At 40.8% G+C, this 18869-nt stretch overlaps 2 protein-coding genes across 7 annotated transcripts; both read left to right on the forward strand.

Moving 5' to 3' along the window:
* The first annotated feature begins 483 nt into the window (after positions 1 to 483).
* srsf3a (serine and arginine rich splicing factor 3a) lies at positions 484 to 6882 on the forward strand. 2 transcript variants are annotated; one of them, XM_028447851.1, is made up of 7 exons: positions 484 to 600; positions 3168 to 3211; positions 4215 to 4395; positions 4483 to 4617; positions 6170 to 6208; positions 6295 to 6381; positions 6482 to 6882. In XM_028447851.1, exons 2-7 carry the CDS (start codon positions 3205 to 3207, stop codon positions 6507 to 6509), a joined length of 477 nt encoding a protein of 158 aa, XP_028303652.1. In that variant the 5' UTR covers positions 484 to 600; positions 3168 to 3204; the 3' UTR covers positions 6510 to 6882. The 2 variants fall into 2 exon arrangements, with proteins under 2 accessions (XP_028303652.1, XP_028303651.1); XM_028447850.1 differs by having other exon boundaries at positions 486 to 600; positions 4185 to 4395.
* A 351-nt stretch (positions 6883 to 7233) lies between these two features.
* rab44 (RAB44, member RAS oncogene family) lies at positions 7234 to 18154 on the forward strand. Of its 5 annotated transcripts, XM_028446761.1 has the most exons (11): positions 7234 to 7336; positions 7489 to 11086; positions 11152 to 11448; positions 11963 to 12036; positions 12272 to 12333; positions 12444 to 12581; positions 12659 to 12740; positions 16249 to 16363; positions 17468 to 17566; positions 17709 to 17785; positions 17943 to 18154. In XM_028446761.1, exons 2-11 carry the CDS (start codon positions 11003 to 11005, stop codon positions 18028 to 18030), a joined length of 1116 nt encoding a protein of 371 aa, XP_028302562.1. In that variant the 5' UTR covers positions 7234 to 7336; positions 7489 to 11002; the 3' UTR covers positions 18031 to 18154. The 5 variants fall into 5 exon arrangements, 2 of the variants coding, with proteins under 2 accessions (XP_028302562.1, XP_028302561.1); XM_028446760.1 differs by having other exon boundaries at positions 7489 to 11448; XR_003674079.1 differs by lacking the exons at positions 12272 to 12333; positions 12444 to 12581; positions 17468 to 17566; positions 17709 to 17785; positions 17943 to 18154 and having other exon boundaries at positions 7489 to 11448; positions 12622 to 12740; positions 16249 to 16268.
* The last annotated feature ends 715 nt before the right edge of the window (positions 18155 to 18869 follow it).

Below are 18869 nucleotides of genomic sequence, written 5' to 3' on the forward strand. Positions count from 1 at the left end.
TGTTTACACAATCACACACGTCCTAACCCAGACCTTCCCCTAAACAAGCCACACTACAAAACTCACTCACACGTTCTGTCCCTTAGAAAATAAAAAGACTAAAGTGGCACATATTGTGCAACTGTTAGTTAATAAATACGCTTGTGTGGAATTTTTAAATCAGCAAATGTAATCCATAAATGTATTTCTGGTAAGACTTTATTGAGTTAAAAATATCAAGATTAATATCGTATATCAGCATTTTGAGGAAAAAATATCCATATCCATATTGCTCAGCCCTAACACAGTAGATGGATGGGAACAAAAAAATTATCAAATATAAGTTCATTAGTGAAAATCATTGATTCCCTGGCGGTAAAATATAATTTTAAAACAATTAATTTTACCCCCAAACTCAGCAATGATAGGTTTACCTACCTCAGACAACTTCCTTTTCTGTACAGTAGGAGGCAGTATTTCTACTGAGATGTGGTATGAGATACGAACGAAGAAATAAAGGAGGGACGACTTTTTGTTTGTGTACTTCCGCTTTGGTGCTAAGCTAACCTGAAGCTAGCAGGCTAACGGGGTTTAGCGGTCTGACGTGAAGTTCGCGACAAGGTGAGCCGAATTTACTAAACTTATCAAACTTACATTTGTATTTTGTGTAACAAGTTGATAAGACAATCCGATTTCTTGCTGCTTAGATGATTGGGTGTAATTCAACTACAATGTACATAGATTACGTATTGTCTACACGAGGTGTGTGCGAACCTAGCTAGCTTGGAAGCCGCTTGTAGCAGCATACCATTGTTGTACACGAATAGAAGCAGTAAGCGAGCAACAAAAGACAATTTTAAACGTGTAACATTGATTGAACTTGTTTTGATAGAAATTAGTGTTGAACAGCAAACGAGAAGCTAGCAGTAGTAACTTAGCTAAGGCGATTAACACTTGGGTGTGTAATGCTACAATCGTAAAAATAGAGTGTACGCACCAGGGGAGAGAGTGAACAACACATGACCCATTGCACCCTGTTTTACTGGTCTCCGTAGACCAGCTGAGTGACGGTGAGGTAGGTATGTGCCACCGAAAGGTTAGCAGTAGATCAACAGAGTCCATTAGGTGCTAGGTGCGGCCTCCATTCATGTAGTAGTTGTAGTGCGAATGATCGATTAGACACGGATCTGCTGGGGGCCAGGCCATTGAGCAATTATTTCAAATAACACATTTTTACAGTGTTAAAAATCCTGCACCTTAAGAGATTTCATGAGTCTTTTATTGCTGCCAAATCTTGACCATTGCTCTCATTAAAATAAGAACACTTGTATAGAGGGTTTTCACGGCGCGTCATCAACCCGGAAGTCGCCATTTTGGTGGTAAGCAGCCGGTTTACAAACAGCACACAAACGAGCAAATCCCGAATTTTGAGAGGAAATGGTGAACTATTGTCGTGTTTTTGGCTGTACTAATTGGTCAGACCGTAAAAAACATGTCAAGTTTTATATACTGCCAAAAGTTATAACAGATCAGGGAAGAACAATGTCTGCATTTTATAGTCAGTAGTTTTACATCAGGAGAGCAGTAACATGAGACTAGCTCACCATTGTTGCACCAGTTGTTGTTGATGTATATGCAAACACCGCCGCCCTCATCTCCCCTCTTGCATTTAAATCCAGCTTCATATTAAATTGGAATCTGTAAAGAATACATTAATTCTGGTCAGATAGGTTTGGGTTGTGTTCTCTTGGGCAGTTTTTTTTTTTTTTTTCATCGATTAACTGAGTAATTGGATAAATGACACTTTTGTGATTGTAAACAACTATATCAATAGTTTGTTACGAAATATTAAATACTTTTTAAAATAAGCAAGCAATTGTCCGTTATTCCTCAAAATTTTATTCAAAATCATTTTTCAACTCTTCAACCTAACAGCAAAAAAAATGCCAGGGCAAAATAAATATATATATATTTATATACAACCTATTTCCTTAGATTTATCATAATCAAAAGAAGTAAAATGGGTGTAGCCACTGCTATGACCCATCTGGTAAGACCTGCAGCTTCCTCCACGGTGCATGAGGGACCTGTCCGGACAAAGCTGTCCATGCGCTACTGTGGGGGACAAAAAAAAAAACCTAGATTTATACAACAAATTCAATGAACTTGCTCCCAAGTAAATCTATATGCTAATGAATGCAGCTTTGTCCATATTTAGCATTTTTAATAAATGTTAAGTTTGGTTTTTTTACTCTTTAATATTTTTGTCGTTTGATGTATTTTTCTGTAATGTATGTTTTTTTGTAGTCATGTGTGTTTTGGTATCTTTCTGTGGTCTTTTGTATAGTTGTTTTTTGTTGCCATTTTAGTGTGATTCTGGAGTCATTTGGTGTATTTTTGTATCTTTATTGGTGTAGTTTTGTGCATTTCTGTTGTTTTTTGTGTAAAATCTAGTTTTGTGGTGTTTTTTTTTTTTTTTTTTTAAACTCATTTTCATTTATTTTGTTGTCGTTTGGTGTATTTTTCTTTAATATATGTGTTTTGGAGTCATTTTGTGTGTTTTTGGAGTCTGTGTATATTTATTAACAGTAATTTTGTCAGTTTTGGTTGTCATTTTGTGTGTTTCTGGAGTCATTTTGTATATTTTTGTGCATTCCTGTTGTCGTTTTTCCAATATTACTGCAGGTCCCACATAATACCTCATTTAAATTTGAAAATCACGTCTTGGAATCAGACTTTTGAATCAAATGTTATTTCTTGTCCATACAGTGTCTGTGAGCATTTATTTGTGGAGGACCTATACCAAGTGTGACTTAATAAAATAAATAAATAAACTCTCTAACTACATTCGTCATCATCTTCATCAATTCAACAAATAAGGTTTAGCTTTAAAGTAAAGCTGGAACAAAGATTAAAAAAAAACTTAATCTTTTCTTCACTATATTTAGCCCTCTGAGAGTTATAAATTAAAAAAAAAAAAAAAATCGCCAATGGCGCTCGCTCGTGCGCTGTGCGTTCCCCTAATGCTTTGAAAAATTCCTGGTGAGAACCCTGCAATGGTCCTTAATGCTTGTGCAGCAGAGTTTGTAGGCTTTGTCTAGAAAAGGCAGCACTAGTGAAGTTGTTGTTGGTGATTAATAAAGATTTGTAACAGTTGTTTTTTTTTCCCTTGCTTGCCATTCATCTAGCTACAAGAACTTTAAAGAAGAGAAGAGGATCACTGGAATGGGAGGTATGTCAGCTTTTCTACTGATTTCTTCTTTTTTTGTAAATAAATAAATAAATTATAAACTAATCAAGGTTTCCTCACATAATGTTTTGTTAGGGTAATTCACAATGCACATTTGTATCTCTGATGTCTAGTTTGCCAAATTTTGCCATTTAAAAAAATAGCAAGCTGGGGGGTGTCTTTATCACAATTTTTGGGTCCCGATCAGATTTTTAGGCTTTGAGTATCCCCCGATTCAAGTTCTTCTTTAGTTTATAGATAACAAATTTTACTGTATGTAATACACAAAAACACAATTTAGGTAAACAATGCAACTATACAGCTGCTGGTCATATAATTACAATATCATGAAAAAGGTGATGTATTTCAGTAATTCCATTGAAAAAGTATGAAACTTGTATATTATATTCATTCATTACACACAAACTGATATATTTCAAATGTTTATTTCTTTTATTTTTTGAAGATTATAACTGACAACTAATGAAATCCCAAATTCAGTGTCTCAGAAAATAAGAATATTACTTAAGACTGATATAAAAAAGATTTCTAGAAACAGCCAGCCTCTTTAGCGATGACCTTTTGTGTCTTGTCCTCCTTGTGCAAGATGCCAGGTGTCTTTAATATTGAACCTCTCCACAATATTCTAATTTTCTGAGATACTCAAATTGGGGTTTTCATTAGTTGTCAGTTATAATTGTCAACATTAACAGAAATAAACACTTGTAATATGTCAGTCTGTGTGAAATGAATGTATACATTATACAAGTTTCACCTTTTGAATGGAATTACTGAAACAAATCAACTTTTTCATGACATTCTAATTATATGACGAGCAGCTGTATATCTTAAAGCTCAATTTGCAGAAGCTATACAGCCATTACACACATCTGCAAATATAGTCGTGGTTGTATTTCCTTAAATGGCCACAACTGGCTTTCAACACACATTTTATGTCTATTATTTCTCCTCAAAGACCCTGCTTTTCAACGAGATTGTCCCCTAGATTGCAAAGTTTACGTTGGAAACCTTGGAAACAATGGAAATAAGACGGAACTGGAGAGAGCTTTTGGCTACTACGGTCCACTTCGAAGTGTTTGGGTCGCCAGGAATCCCCCAGGATTTGCTTTTGTTGAGTTTGAGGATCCAAGAGATGCATCTGATGCTGTGAGAGAACTGGATGGCAGGTAACAACCATCTGGCTGCTCTTTTTACTCTTCCATGAAGTTTTAACTTTCTAAAACAAAATTACTAATTAAATGCTGTATGTATAGAAACATGTGCGGCAGTCGTGTGCGTGTGGAGTTGTCAACGGGGGAGAAGCGCTCCAGGAGTCGTGGGCCGCCTCCTTCATGGAGCAGACGCCCTCGAGAGGATTTTAGACGTCGCAGTCCTCCAGTTAGACGCAGGTATGCAAACACTTCTTACTTAATGATTTATTTCCCTCTTTTCAAGGATTTAACATTGTTTCACAGTTAGTTATTACATTTTAATCTTTGCCACACTCAACCTAAGCCATGTGACAAGATGTTACTGTAATTTATGACTATGTAAGTGCAAAATAGTTCTGACAATTGTTATCAAAATTTATCAAATGTGCATCAAGCACACTTTTTAAAATTTTTTTAACTTTAATTGTTGTTCCTAACAATTTAATCTTTTAATGTAATTTATTAAGTGCTAGCTTTCCTTTTAAGCAAAAATAACCATTAAGATGTGTGCTCTTGGCTGTCCAATAGTGCATTTTTTAAATAATTTTGTTGATGTGCTGTAGTAATCAAAGTGAGCATTTTCTCACATACTATTGGAATGACTCTGCAGATTTCTTTTTTTCTTCTTTTGAAGTCTAGTTGCTTTTTAATAATAAAACTAAACCCATTTTCAGAGCCACCACCTTGCTTCTCACCATCTGAGTCAATCAACTAGTCTTCTTTCAGCATGATTTGACAGCTGACCAGCGAGCCCCAATCAGCTTGGCTGGTGTCACATGACCTAGGCGCATCGCCAGTCGTCAGGTTCCACCAACCATGTGGTTCCTGAGCATGCGGTTCCCAGCATCCTCCTGCTCTTCCTCCAACTTTTACCCAATCACCAGCAGTGCACTTCCCATTGTCAGCCGATCAGCTTCTTTGCTCGGTCTGTTCTCTACTGCACAGCGGGAAAAGCCCCTGGCTAACATCCCTTCCCATCACTCACCCTCTCCTAAAAAAGGCAGGGAAAATCAACAACAACCCACCAACCTGCCACCAAGCAACTTCATATCTCCAACAATTGCATCATGTGGTAAATCCTCTCTGCAATTTGACCTCCCTCACCATCAGTCGGGCTTCTTTGCGTCATTTCTTTCTTGTCAAATCCCCCAAAATAGTAAGTTACTTTTTTTCCTGCTTTTTGTAGTTTGTGTGATTTGATGTAGTCTTCAGAGCTACTAGTTTTCCCTCACATTTTATGCAATAGCTCAATAGAGTTGCACAAATCTGATGGCTACCAAATTTGCATAACCAATTGTGCATATAAGTTTATTATAATGCCTTGACTAAGGTCTTCTTTAATATATCAAAAGGGTTTTTGGATCTTCTGTGATTGACCCCCAAAATATATATATATATATATATATGTATATATATAGTATTTGTTTCAAAACTTTTTTCAGTAATTGTGCATATTTTTTTCTTTAAAAATGAAAACAAGCGGTCTAATTTGTCTCACCTTAAAAAGCGCATACTTTTCTCTGCAAATGTGCATAATTTGATACTATTTTTTACAATTCCTAAAGCCGAGCCCAAACGTTTCCTAATCGAAGCAATTTCAGTTCATAAAACATTTTTGTCACCTTGTCCTTGATAATGAGGATCCGTCTTTTTCCATCAGTTTAATGCCGACCTTATGATCAAGAAAATTAACAGACTGAAATGACAACAAAATAATTGTATTTCTGTCTTCCAATCACTCATACAACAGATCCCCTAGGAGAAGGAGCTTCAGTCGTAGCCGCAGCAGGTAAAACTGTATTTATTGGGCCTCTTATTATAGTGTACGTTGGGCTATGGATCTAAATATTTTTTTTCTTTTGATAAATTTACAAGGTCTCTTTCAAGGGAGAAGCCGAGATATCGATCTCTTTCCAGAGACAAGAAATCCAAGCGCTCAAGATCTCTCTCACGATCAAGAAGGTACATTTGTTATCTTTTCTCTTATTTACAGTAAATATGCAAGTTGACATTTGCACTTGAAACATAAATACTAATATATGTCGTGCAATTTTCTTTCTAGTCGCTCCAGGTCTAACGACAGGAAATGAAGACCTGGAGAATGGTCTTTCATCAGGAATCGGCTAATGTTTCTCCGGTTTAATTTTTTCTATGGTTGTGGGCTTGTTTTAAGGGGGTTTTATTTTTCTTTTATTGTTTTAGTTTTTTCTTGCTAGCTCAAGACACCCTGAAGTTGGTGGAGTTGCATCTTGTGATGGAAATGTTTGGTATGACAAAGGACTCAACTGTTTTTGTCTGTACTTCAATCAGAGTTCTTTCACTCACTCTCTCTCATTTTTTTTTTTTTTTTTTTTTGGTTCAAAAAAAAAAGCCTGGTTTAGCACGTGCATGTGTCTTGCAGGGTTTTGTTTTACATCAATATCTTTTTTTAACTGTCGAAATAAAGTTCATGTGATGGATCTGTTATCATACATTTTCTTGTCTATTTACAATGCAGACTCAATTATTAGCCTATTATGTTGAGTTGTTTATCACTAAAACATCTATGGGTATTCTGGATTTTATTTTAACAATTATTATATTTGTTAACACAGTTTACCAACTTATTAAAGAAATTGTCTTTTAAAAGAGGAAATATGAGTTTATTTTGTGCAAGAATATTTTTCAACATAGCCCTTGTTTTATGTGCTTAGGTTCAGTGCTCACATGAGATTACATTTTGTTGATTAGAAAAATCGAAACCTTTTCAAAACAGGAAGTTTTGCATGTGGCTTTCAAATGTTGCAACGGGGATGTACTAACACAGGAAATGAATGCTGATAAACGCACCCGCTGATGAAATTTAACTTGTTGAACAAAGCTATGCCTTCACATGGGGAGTTGGCTCCCAATTTGAGACACTTGCTGATTTCAGGTGGTAAGTACATATGCAGTCCTTGGATACAAATTATGTATTTTGTCATAAGGGTGTGGTAATCAATTTAGGATCTCTCTTGTTCTCCACTGTTGAGCTTTTGTGGCATTAATAATCATAATTATTGTACTTACAGTCAGTGTTTTATGTTTTAGATTGGAACGTAAATAGTTCTGGTTGGAGTACAACGAATTATCAACTGCAAGTCTCGTTGAATGGTAGTTAATTTAAATGAAACATCTATGGCTGATAAATCTCCTGTGACCGACGGAACTGCTGGCGTAAAACATGATTCACCAGAAGACGGTAATGAATTACATGTGGGTTCAAAACCTGAAACCAAGCATCCTTACAGACCAGAAGTACCTGTGAACAGGAGAAAAATGGGCTCAAATAGGAGAAACAAGGGAAAGCAGAATGTACGAGCTGTAGAAAGCAAATCCAACCAGGAGTTTGGAGAGGAAGTGAAAGAGATGACTGAAAGTACTGCTCTCATTGAAACAACACAGAAGGTAGCACGACAAAGAATTGTTCATGTCTCTGAAGCCAGTGAAGATCATTCTCTCATCGCATCTGGTCATCAATCAGGGGTCACTTGCCCTTATTTAAAGGAAGGCAAAGGGTTAGAAGTGGACAGTGAAGAAATCAAAGAAGATTCACATAATGTTGGGCCCTCCGAGTTAAGTTCTAAGGATGTTTTGTCCCACTCTTTGGATAAACAGTTAAGTGTAATGAGTCCAAATTTGAGACGAGAGATGCAAAGCAATGAAAGAGATGACATGCAGTGGTTCACAGAGAATGAAAAATGCTTCAAGAGAAGTTTGAAGTCAACCACAAGAGAGGAACCAACAGATAAGAGCAGCCCTTGTGATAGAACAGACGAACTCGTCGGTGTTGACAAATCATATTCCTCTACAGCTCTATTTCACCCATCAATATATAGGGATCATACTGAAAATACTGTCAAAGAAAATGCTACCTCTCTGGATGTCGAAGGCCAAGCTGAGTGTCAAGATAATTTTCAGAACAAGCAGGTGAAAAGTGTCATTGATCACAGTGGTAACAAAAATACAGGAAAACGTCAAGTTATGGAAGAAGACGATATGGAAAACTGGAATAGTGGGGTTAACCAACCTCATTCCCATGTCGATGCAATGTTTTCTCCTGAGGTATACAAAAACTCTATGACAAACATCGTGGTGAGTGACCTAAAAAGTTTAAATCTGAAAAGTGGGTATGTCCAAGATCAGCACCAAATGGAGACAAATTTTGAAAATGAGAGATCAGATAAATCATTACAAACCAAGATTAAAGGATTGGATAAATCTACTGAGCAACCAGACAGTGCTCAATTAGAGGACAAAGCTGGTAACGTACCAACTCAAATACAACAAACCGCACAAAAGCATCACACATTTGAGAGGGTGACAGATGATGTTACTGATTCAGATACATTTTGTAGTTCACTTACAGACCAAGCTCACAAAATGTACAATCCTGAAATTAATCAAATTTCCACTCATGCTTCAGCACCCATTAGTCACAGTCTAATAAAAGAATGTGTCGAAAGCAATGTTGAAAAAACTAGGCTTCAAGATACAAATCTCTCTGAGATTGAATGTAAAAACAATACCTCCCAAATCCTGCCATCAGAATTACATAAGTTAATAAATTTCCAACAAAAATGTCCAAATACTGAATCACACCCTGAGACAGTCTCTAAAAAAAATGTAGAAAAACCAGTAAAACATTTCAGTGGTGATGAAAGCACTGTTGGCACATTGTCGTTGGAGCAATTAGAGAGAAAGTCTGATGACTGGAGCAATACTGACATTCAATGTGATGGGTTTGTGCAATTAGAAAAACCAGGGGAAGTAACGTTGAAAAAAATGGATGAATCCGAGGACTGCCAAATGCTGCAAGCAGTCCGAATTGTCAAGGCATCTGCACAGGATGCAAACAATGGCACCCACATATCTGAAATAAATTTGAAAAATGTGACAAATGATGCTGTATATGAAGACAAAGATTTTAAAAACATTGCAAAAACAGAAGACAGTGTTGAGGTCAAACAAGATGCACATTCTGACTCGCATGTTGAAATCTTAACAAGCGCATTCATTGGTCAGATAATTGAATCAAGCTTGACCAATTGTGTTGATTCAGTAGATTTTATGTGCACTTCCACTACAAATACAAAAGACCACAAAGAACTAGAAGAGGTGTTGCCTCAAGCAGCAGACGAACATTCAAATTTAAGCTCATATGACATCAGAGAAACTCAACGTTTAGATAGTTTTGAAAAAACCTCTGAAAATGTTGTTTTAGTAGACTCCACACTTCAGTCTCAGAGCGGTAAATCAGGAAGTGATACAGGCCTTAAAATAAGAAACAGAAGAAAACTGGGCTCAAGTAGAAAAAGGGGATCAGAGCAGGTGAATATTGTTACTGAAAAAGATAATGCAGTGAAGAATGAAGGAGTGGAAACCACAGAATTAGAAGAACAAAGTTCTGGTTTAGAATATAGCTCACAGAGGAACGAAAAGCCTAAAAACTCATCAGAGGAAGACAACAATGAGAATGAAAACAACGAGATTTCCAAAAATGATACTCGGAAAGACCAGAGCGCTGAAATCTTGGGCCAGCTCACAGGAACTGACACATTTATGGACTCGATGGAATCATTTCAAGCTTCTGTTCTGACTGACATAAAGCCAAACACGCAGGGTATCTCCTCTAATAATGACGGTGATGATCTCAAACACAGTGAAGTTGATGTTACTGATCAAGAAGAAGTCTGTAAAGCACAAAGTGGAACGTCTTCTGTGGTTGTTTCTGGTACAGAAACCTGGGCTGTAAATGAGCCTGATGGTTGTACAACTTCTATTTCAAATGACTCATCCAACAGCATTCATCAAATAAAAACTCATATGGATGGTATTATGTCTGACAAAAAATCTGGACAGCAGCAAAGAGCGCTAGGCACCACACAGAAACTTCAACCCAATAGCAAACATAATGAGGGGATGGAAAAAGATGAAATGCCTCAAAGTACACTGACTGCTGAAAACAAATATTTACTAGCTTCTGCTGAAGAAACAATACTAAAAACTAATCAAATCACCTCAGCTCAAGACATGAGTAATGATCTACAATGCAGCTCTACCGACCTGCAGATCATTGATCGTAATCTGATACCAATCATAAATGATTTAAACAGTCTGCTGACAGAGCAGTCTGCCTTCCCCAGAGTGGAAGAAGTGGTCAATTTAGAACCATGCAGCAGCAAAGTAGCTGATGTTAAAGAAACTGAGAGGATGGACGTTTCCCTGCGCACATCACAGCTGGATAGTTTTACAAACACTGAGGTACAAATGAGCTCTGAAGAAAACACATGCTCAGTGAGTCAGACGGATAAAAATACACAGCGTGTACGAGGAACCTCGCCCATCACTGAGTCTCCAACTTCACACAATGAAAATGAAATTGGAGAGAATTTGAAAATAGAGCAAATAAACAAAGTGGACGAGAAAGCTCAAAGCTTGACTTCAGAGATAGAGGTTCCGAGTATAACTTCAAAATTCGTGAACAGAAGAAAGATGGGCTCCAACCGCAAAAAGTCTAATTTTTTTGCAGAAAGAGACGAGTTTTTCCCAAAAGAAGAGGAAAATGAGGCAACAGAGAGAAAAACAACAACTGACAGTGAACAAACACAGCTACATTGTATCGCAGTCAAACAGGGAGAGGAACAAGGTAAAGAAGGTGTTTCTGAAACAGTGGAACACAAGCTAAATACTGAATCTTATTTAAATCCCAAGATTCAGCAAACAGATGAAGGAAATCCAACACCTCCAAGCCAACAAGGGGAAACAAAGGATCAATTGGATCCAGGTTTTTTTCCATCACCCTCTTCTGAAAGTCAAACCCTGTCAGAGCAGGCAAGTATAGGAAGAAGAAGAAAATTGGGATCTCACCGTAAATCCCATGGACAGAATTATAATGAAGACCAGAGTGCAAAAACATTTTATATGGAGCATCAGAGTCGCTTCAGAAGTGATCCAGACGATGATAAAACCAAGGCGACCGAATCAGACTGTCAAGACAAAGTACCAAAGGTGAGCAACACAGTGTAAGGTTTTAATATTTGTTTTTAGTTTACTGCATTTAGTCCAAAGTAAAAAAAATAACTGAATAACCACAACGGTGTTTTCAAAAGATCAGACAAAGGTGAAGGTACAGTCTGTCCTACATTTCTATTCATTCAACCTGAACCTTCCATATTTAAAGTTATAAGTAACAATCTCATTCTTCATCATAAATCTTCAAAAACTGAATTAAATCAGCTTCAAAGTAGTAAGGATATTTTTACACAGCAAATAGGAACACACACACACACACACACACACACACACACACTGGACTTGGCCAGAAACACAAAAGTTTTCCAATTTGAACACAAATCCACTTGATTCAAAAGGCTTTTTCTCTTATCAATTTCCAATATAAACGTGAGGTTAGCAGGTCCTTAAAGAAACGGATATGTAACTAACAAATTCCCTCTCATTATAACTAATTTCTCTGCACTTTCTTGTAGCCAAAGAGTATTATTTTAATGATGTGTGTCTACAGGATGATGAGAGTTCAAAGACACCTTTGTCTAGCTTCGCTTTGACAAAGAATGGAGAGAACGCAATCATAATGGGGTAAGATGAACATTAGTCAGATATAAAGACATTGCTACAGTGATGACCTTTGAAATGCTATAAGGTACCTGTAATTTAGACAATCTACACCTCCTTCTTTCGTCCCAATACAAAGTAGAGCTTTGTTGTAACTAGATAGACCTAAATGCATGCATGGGAAAAGTTCAAACACCTGTTATTCGTGTGATGAGAACTTATGAGAACCGTACTTCTCATAATGGTTTCCTCTCCACAGAAAGCAAACTTCAGTGCAGTCGCTTGAAGCAGGAAAAGATATTCAAAATAAAATTCCTTTGAGTAAGAAAATATTTTTTAATTACATTTTTGATTTTAATGCAGTTGAGTGTAAGCCTGTTTGTTTTTTCTCTCCTTATAACAATCAATGTACATTTTCATTTGCATATCAGCTGGTATTCCCAAAGAAGTAGAGACTAGTACAAACCATTACAACGTGCTCATGATTGGAGATACCAGTGTGGGAAAAACCTCCTTCATTAAAAGAGCTCAGAGTGGGAAGTTTTCTTTAGCTGTACCAAGTTCTGTTGGTAAGACATAATTAAACTACCTGTCTCCTTAAATACACAGTACGTAAGTGCGTTACAGGTAAAAATATCATCTACAGGCCTTGATACCTGCAAGTGGACCGTGATGGTGGATGGGAAACCTGTGGTTTTACACGTTTGGGATACAGCAGGCCAGGAAAGGCAAGTAAAACATTAAAATGTTTAATATAACTGTTGAATGAAATATGATAGAGGGCACCATCATTGTAATTCTCAGTGACTCAAATGATGTTCAAAGCTAAAAATGTATTGCCAGTAAACTTCCACAATACATTTGGTATTGACAAGAGGGATTATAAATCATAACACCAATAATCAAGTCATTTAATCAACCAGGAAATGTTTCTGCATCTCAATTACTGTATCTCATGAGAATATAGAACAGGCAACTTTTCTCACAGCGGGGGCCACAAAAATGTGATTGTTCCAAGGGCCACATAGCACCTAAAATAATGAGCAATCTGAACATTGTCGTAACAAGTCAATTTAATCAAACTCAAGCTCCAAACTATCAACATAATAAACACAAATAAGTCAAAGTCAAATTACTGGCAAGAAACAAAAATATTTTTGATAAAACCAAAATAAATTAATAATTTTGCATTCAATATGAAATGTCAACATTGATATTTAGCGAAGCTTCTGGACCAATGTGCAAATAGGTTTGAAAAAGAATGATTCCGGGGCGGGGGTGCCCCGGGGGCGGATCCTTGGGTTACGTGTCCGGGGAGGTGCTCTCCGGCCATCTGCCCGGGGACCGGCCGCGGCTCGTGGCGGCGCTGCGCAGCCTTGGGCGGGGCGGGGCTGGTGGCCTTGGGCCCGCTGTTGTTCGGGGTGTGCTGGCGTCGGGGGGGTGTCTCGTGCCGGTGCGTGGGTCGTCGGGGATTGCCTCCGTGGGGGGGGGGGGGGCTCTATTGGCGCCGTTGGTGTGGGGGGCCGGTTCCGGGCTGGGGGTGCTTCGGTACTCTGGCTTGCCGGTCCGTGGCTGGCGGGATAGCCCTGCTTGGCGGTGGATGGCGTCCTCTCTCGTCGGGGGGGGCCGGGGCCGCCTCCCGGTGGAGAGTGTTGTATCGTGGCGCCGGGTGGGCCTGTGCTGGCCCTGGTGCGGGCATGGGCCTCCCCCCTGCTCGGCCGCTCCCCTTGGTGGCGGGGTGGCGTTGCTCCGGGCCGGCGGGCGGCGGGGGTCGCCCCCTGGGGCGCCGGGGGATGTTGTTGGTGCCTGGCTGTGCCCGGGGGTGGGGGGTGTCGCCGTGCTCCGCGGGGCCGGCGCGGTCTGGGGGGTGCCGTGGGGGGGGGTCTCCGGCTGTGCTGTTCCGGGGCCCGCAGTGCCACTTGCCCGTCTGCGCCATCTACCCTCTCGCGTGGCCCGCCACGCGGACGGGCCCGGCTCACACTGGACAGGCCTCCTACATGTTCACTTCACCCCACTCCCAGCTGGTCTGGCTCACTCACAAAATGCACCACACACCAATACCCAACCCTTGGGGGGCTGGATGGTGGGGCTGGGGGTGGAGGGGGCCGCCACCTGTGTTACTATGTAGTGGCGTGGGGGCGGCCCTCCCACCTCCAGTTGCCCTACTAATCCCTCCAATTTTAATTGCATCTCAACATGTCACCCCCCGGAGGGTGTATCATCATTTACACCCTCCGGCCTATTACACCACATACACATAAATCCACAGAGGCAGGAGGGGGAGCACCGCTCCCCTCCATCCCCCTTCTTTTAATTACACCCCATACATTCACCAAACACACACATTCACACAGGGGATCGGGAAGTGCCTCTCCATTCCTCAATGGAGAGGCACCATAACAGGGTGGTGGGTTGGTACACATATTTGGGCCTCTCCGGTGGGGGCCTGGCCCCTCTGTTGGTGGCTGGGCCACTGCATAGAGTAAAAGCACATCAAGATGGTGCGGTCGGGCGTGGCGGTGGGTCTCGGGGGGGCTTTGCCGGGGTCTCTCCTTGGGGGGTCTTTCCGGGCTGTGTCGGCCGGGTGGGGCGCGGGGGTGCCTCTCCCCCTTGGGTGTGGCTTGGTGCTTGCTTTGTCTCCTGGTGGCCTTGGGGGCGGGCCCCGCGGTGTGCGGGCCCGGGGCGGCCTGCCTCGCCGGTTTGGGGGGTGGGTGTGCTGGGGGGTGCTGGTGTCCTCACCGGGGTTGGGGCAGGGTTGTTTGGCGCCTCGGGATGATGCTGTTTACTGGGGGGGCGGCGTTAGCTGTTCCGATGGTTGAGGTTGCTTTCGGCCGCCTGGTGGGTATGTCCTGCCATCTGCGGACTGGTGGGTGGGTCCGGGGCATCTTTGGCTGGGGCTGCTGTCCCGCGCTGGATGTGTGCCGTTGGGGTGCCTCCGTCCCCGCGGTGGGGGTCGCCGGTTGCTCGCGGGCCGGCGGGGGGCGCTGCCCCGTGGCTTGCGCTGTCCGGGGGGCGGCGGGCCCTGGGCTGCTGGCCTTGTGCTGTCTGGGGCTGTGCGGTCCTGCTGGGCTGTGGCCGGGACCTGGGCTGGGGTGGGGGGCGCGTCCCGGGGGGCTTGGCCCGGGGGCTTGCCCTTGGGGGGTCCTGGTCCCTGGGGGTGCTCCTGGGGCCCGGGGTGCTTGGCCGGCTGGCCGGGCCGGTCCTGGCGGGGGTCTTCTGGGGCGGGTGGCGCGTGCCGCGCCCTTGCATACCTTCTGGTGCGGCCCCTGCTTGGGCAGTCCCCCGTGAGGCAGAGTGTCGGGGCTAGATTAGGGGGCCACATCCCGGCGGGGCGGTCTGGCTTGGCCTCTGGAGGGGGCCCTGGCTTTAAAGAACTGAAGCTCGTGGCGCGGGCGGCATCAGCATCTGGGGGTTGGGGGTTGGAGTCGGTGGTGTGGTGCGCTGGGTCCTTGGCTCCTTGGGGGCTTTTCGGGTGTGTATGGGGGGGGCAATGGCAGCCTCTCGGCTTGGGACCTTGGGGGCGTTCGGGGGGCTGCTTGGCCGTGGGGTGGTCGCCGGGGGCCCCTAGATCTCTCGCTCTTTCTGCTGGCCCGACTGCTTCTTCGGGCCCGGGGGCGGCTTATGGGTTTTGCAGTAGCGGCTCTTGGAATCACATTTGTCATGGACGCACTGGCCTCGGGCTGTGGGATAACACTCATACTGGGCTCAACCATAGACACGTTGTTCCCAAATACCTGTTTTATGTAACTTCCACTCACTTCCTCCTCTGCTCACAGCCACCACCATTATTCCTAAGCCGCACACTGGTCACCAGACTGGCTTGATAACACAACAATAAGCACAATATACACAACCACAATTTCACATCACATCACTTGAAACTTATTGATTATTCCCCACCCATTCGTTTTCCTATCTTGTATCCCTCCTCCCTGTTAACTCCCCCCCCCCCCACCCCCCTCACCCTGGTGTAACACTGCCCTCTCTCTTTTTTACATCCTCCCTTTAATAAAGTATTTACCCTTCCCTAGGGAGGGCTGGTGATGGTCACAATTATGCAATGAAATAAATTCATTTATTTAATTGCAATAATAAAATATGCATTGCTGTTAAAAGATTGCACTTCTTGTAGTGTTAACCTTCAACAGCATGTGCAAACAAGGTAAAAAGAAAAAAAAAAAAAAAAAAAAAAAAAAGAAAAAGAATGATTTTTTTTTTTCTTTCTGTTTTCTGAAGGTTTCGCAGCATTACAAGACAAATCTTCCACAGAGCGCAGGCTTTCCTCCTGATGTACGACATCTCATCTTCCCACAGCTTCTCTGCTGTCTCTTACTGGGCAAACTGCATTCAGGTTAGGATTTAGATCAATGCCCTGACTCTGTAGTCTGCTCTAAAACCAAATATCAAACTATAGAACACAATGTTTTAATCAAAAAGTCTAACAGACAGTGATGCTAGTGTGGTTGATTTGTAATATCTACAGTATTTGACATTTTAAATATCTTCAGGATGGAATGCTTTATGACTACAGCATATGACATTTATTAACTACTGTATGTGATATTTTATGGAGTGACCTGCTAATGGGACATCAAAAGTGAATTAGCTTCAAGCTCAAATCTAAACATTTATGTTGTACAATCAATATCCCATAACTAATAAACTTGACTGACTGACTGATATACACAAACAATGTGAAATATTTGCATCTGTGTAAGTCAGGGTTTTTCAACCTTGGGTCGGGACCCCGTGTCGGGTAGCCTGGAATTAAAAGGAGGTCCCCTGAATTGTCTAGTAAAATTCTATTTTTAAATTAAATTATTAAATTATTATTTTTCAAACACAAACCACACACAATAACTATCAATAAAACTGTATTCTATACTTTCTCAAATATAAATCTAGTTAAACACTTGTCACTTATTGCACTAATCCTGGCTATTCTGTATTTGTTACACAATTTAATAAACATGATCACTAACGAATTCGAGAAAGAAAGAAAAAGTCTCTGGGGTAACGGACATTTGTGATATTAAAATAGGGTCACGACCCAAAAAAGGTTGGGAACCTCTGGTGTAAGTGTTGGTTATATACTATAGTTAGAAATAGAGATATAATTCAGTGTGTTAGGCAACCTTATTTTACAATTACACAATTATAAAACACAACTAACAACACTTTCCTTCTAAGAAAAGTGACCACGTACTGCCTAACTTTAAAAAAAAAAAAAAACAATTCCCCTTGAAAATAAAAGAACTTCAATTTGACTTGAGGCCCATGACCCTACTGAAAAAAACGTCTGCAGCCCACGTTTACGTCGTAACCATTTCTATTTTCCCAATCAAGCCTCACCTCACCTGCACAGAGCAACAAACAAACCTTTATCATTGCATTTAAAAAAAAAAAAAAAAAACATTTTATTGACTATGATAATATATCTTTCCTGTTACTGTAGGATTCTGCGGGTGAAAACGTCATCATTTTACTTGTTGGGAACAAGTGTGATCGTGCAGAGCGACAAGTTAGACGTGAAGAGGGGGAGAATCTTGCAAAGGTAGGAATCAGGTGCACTTCTGTTCAGTGACGTACAGTCTGGGTATAGGCAAGGTAGGCAGTGCCTACCCAACCCTAGTGCCCACGGCACGTCACTGCTGCTGTTTAACCAGAAACACTGAGGGCAGCATTTGATCTCACAGGAACACAAGTTTGCATTCAGTGAGTGCAGCGCTGCCTCTGGAGAAAACGTGATCGAGTGTTTGGAAACTGTTGCCAGGTAACGCACACACAAGCATATACACTTTGATTCACCTTTGTATGATTTGGGCAGTAATGCTCCTTGCATTGGTTGCCAACTGCCGTAAAACTACACCGAAGAAGAAGAAGAAGAAGAACCTTGGTATAATCCGCTTGTGTTTTTTCACTCTTACCAGAATGTTGAGTCAAAGGTCTGACTCAAAAAGAGACGCCACACTGTTACACAACGAAGGAGGAAAGACAAAGAGATCAACATGCTGCTAAAAAGGGAAAGATAAAAAAAGCAAGGCAAAAATCATTTTTAAGAGACGTTTTTATTTTTCCTTCTGGGTTTCCAGTCTCATTACAGTAGAAACCATGACTAAATAAATATTAAATTAAATGCAAAGTAATGAATGCTTTCTTTAGGGTACATTATTATTATTATTATTATTATTATTATTATTATTATTATTATTATTATTATTATTATTAATAATAATAATAATAATAATAATAATAACTAATATTAAGTATATTGGTAAATGTCTGCTTTTTTTGATCTGTGTGTATTTCTGATTGTGTCTCTGGCATCCCCAAAACATGTATTTTAGGTTATTTGGAGTGACTCTTTTTGTGATTTAATGTATGCTTTTGTAAAACAATCAAATGTTTTTTTTTATGTCTTTAAAAATGTATTATGGGGCGGTGTGTAGCTCAGTGGGTTGAGCGCCCGCCCCATGTTCGGAGGCTGTAGCTCCTCACCTGCAGCGGGTCCAGGCTCGATTCCCGGCCTGGGACCCTTTCCTGCGTGTCATTCCCTGCTCTCTCTCACCCCCTTCCTGTCAAGCAACTGTCATATAAAGGCCACTAGAGCCAAAAAAATCCTAATGTATTATTACATTTTTTTTTTTATTTATTTTTTTTTAACTATTGAGAAACAGATTAATTTGAGGCTGTTGTATTTCTCAGAATCCAACTATATTATCATTCTGACTTGATTACCTGCATTTCTCTTTGTAATTATCAGCTATAACTATAGAAATATCACAATAATGCAGAGGCAGCATCCATACACAAAATCATAAGGTTTGTTCTGATATAAATAAAAGGAAAACTCAATT

This window comes from Gouania willdenowi, chromosome 5 (genome assembly GCF_900634775.1).
Source record: "Gouania willdenowi chromosome 5, fGouWil2.1, whole genome shotgun sequence".
In the NCBI taxonomy this organism is placed as follows: domain Eukaryota; kingdom Metazoa; phylum Chordata; class Actinopteri; order Blenniiformes; family Gobiesocidae; genus Gouania; species Gouania willdenowi.

Bases quoted from the DNA above. Each gene is read 5' to 3' on its own strand.
- srsf3a (XM_028447850.1), top strand. The intron at 6,209-6,294 runs GTAAAACTGTAT...TAAATTTACAAG, and splicing joins TTCAGTCGTAGCCGCAGCAG to GTCTCTTTCAAGGGAGAAGC. The intron at 6,382-6,481 runs GTACATTTGTTA...TTTTCTTTCTAG, and splicing joins TCTCTCTCACGATCAAGAAG to TCGCTCCAGGTCTAACGACA.
- rab44 (XM_028446760.1), top strand. From the start codon at position 7,549: ATGGTAGTTAATTTAAATGAAACATCTATGGCTGATAAATCTCCTGTG. The intron at 12,334-12,443 runs GTAAGAAAATAT...TTTGCATATCAG, and splicing joins TCAAAATAAAATTCCTTTGA to CTGGTATTCCCAAAGAAGTA. The intron at 16,364-17,467 runs GTTAGGATTTAG...CTGTTACTGTAG, and splicing joins ACTGGGCAAACTGCATTCAG to GATTCTGCGGGTGAAAACGT.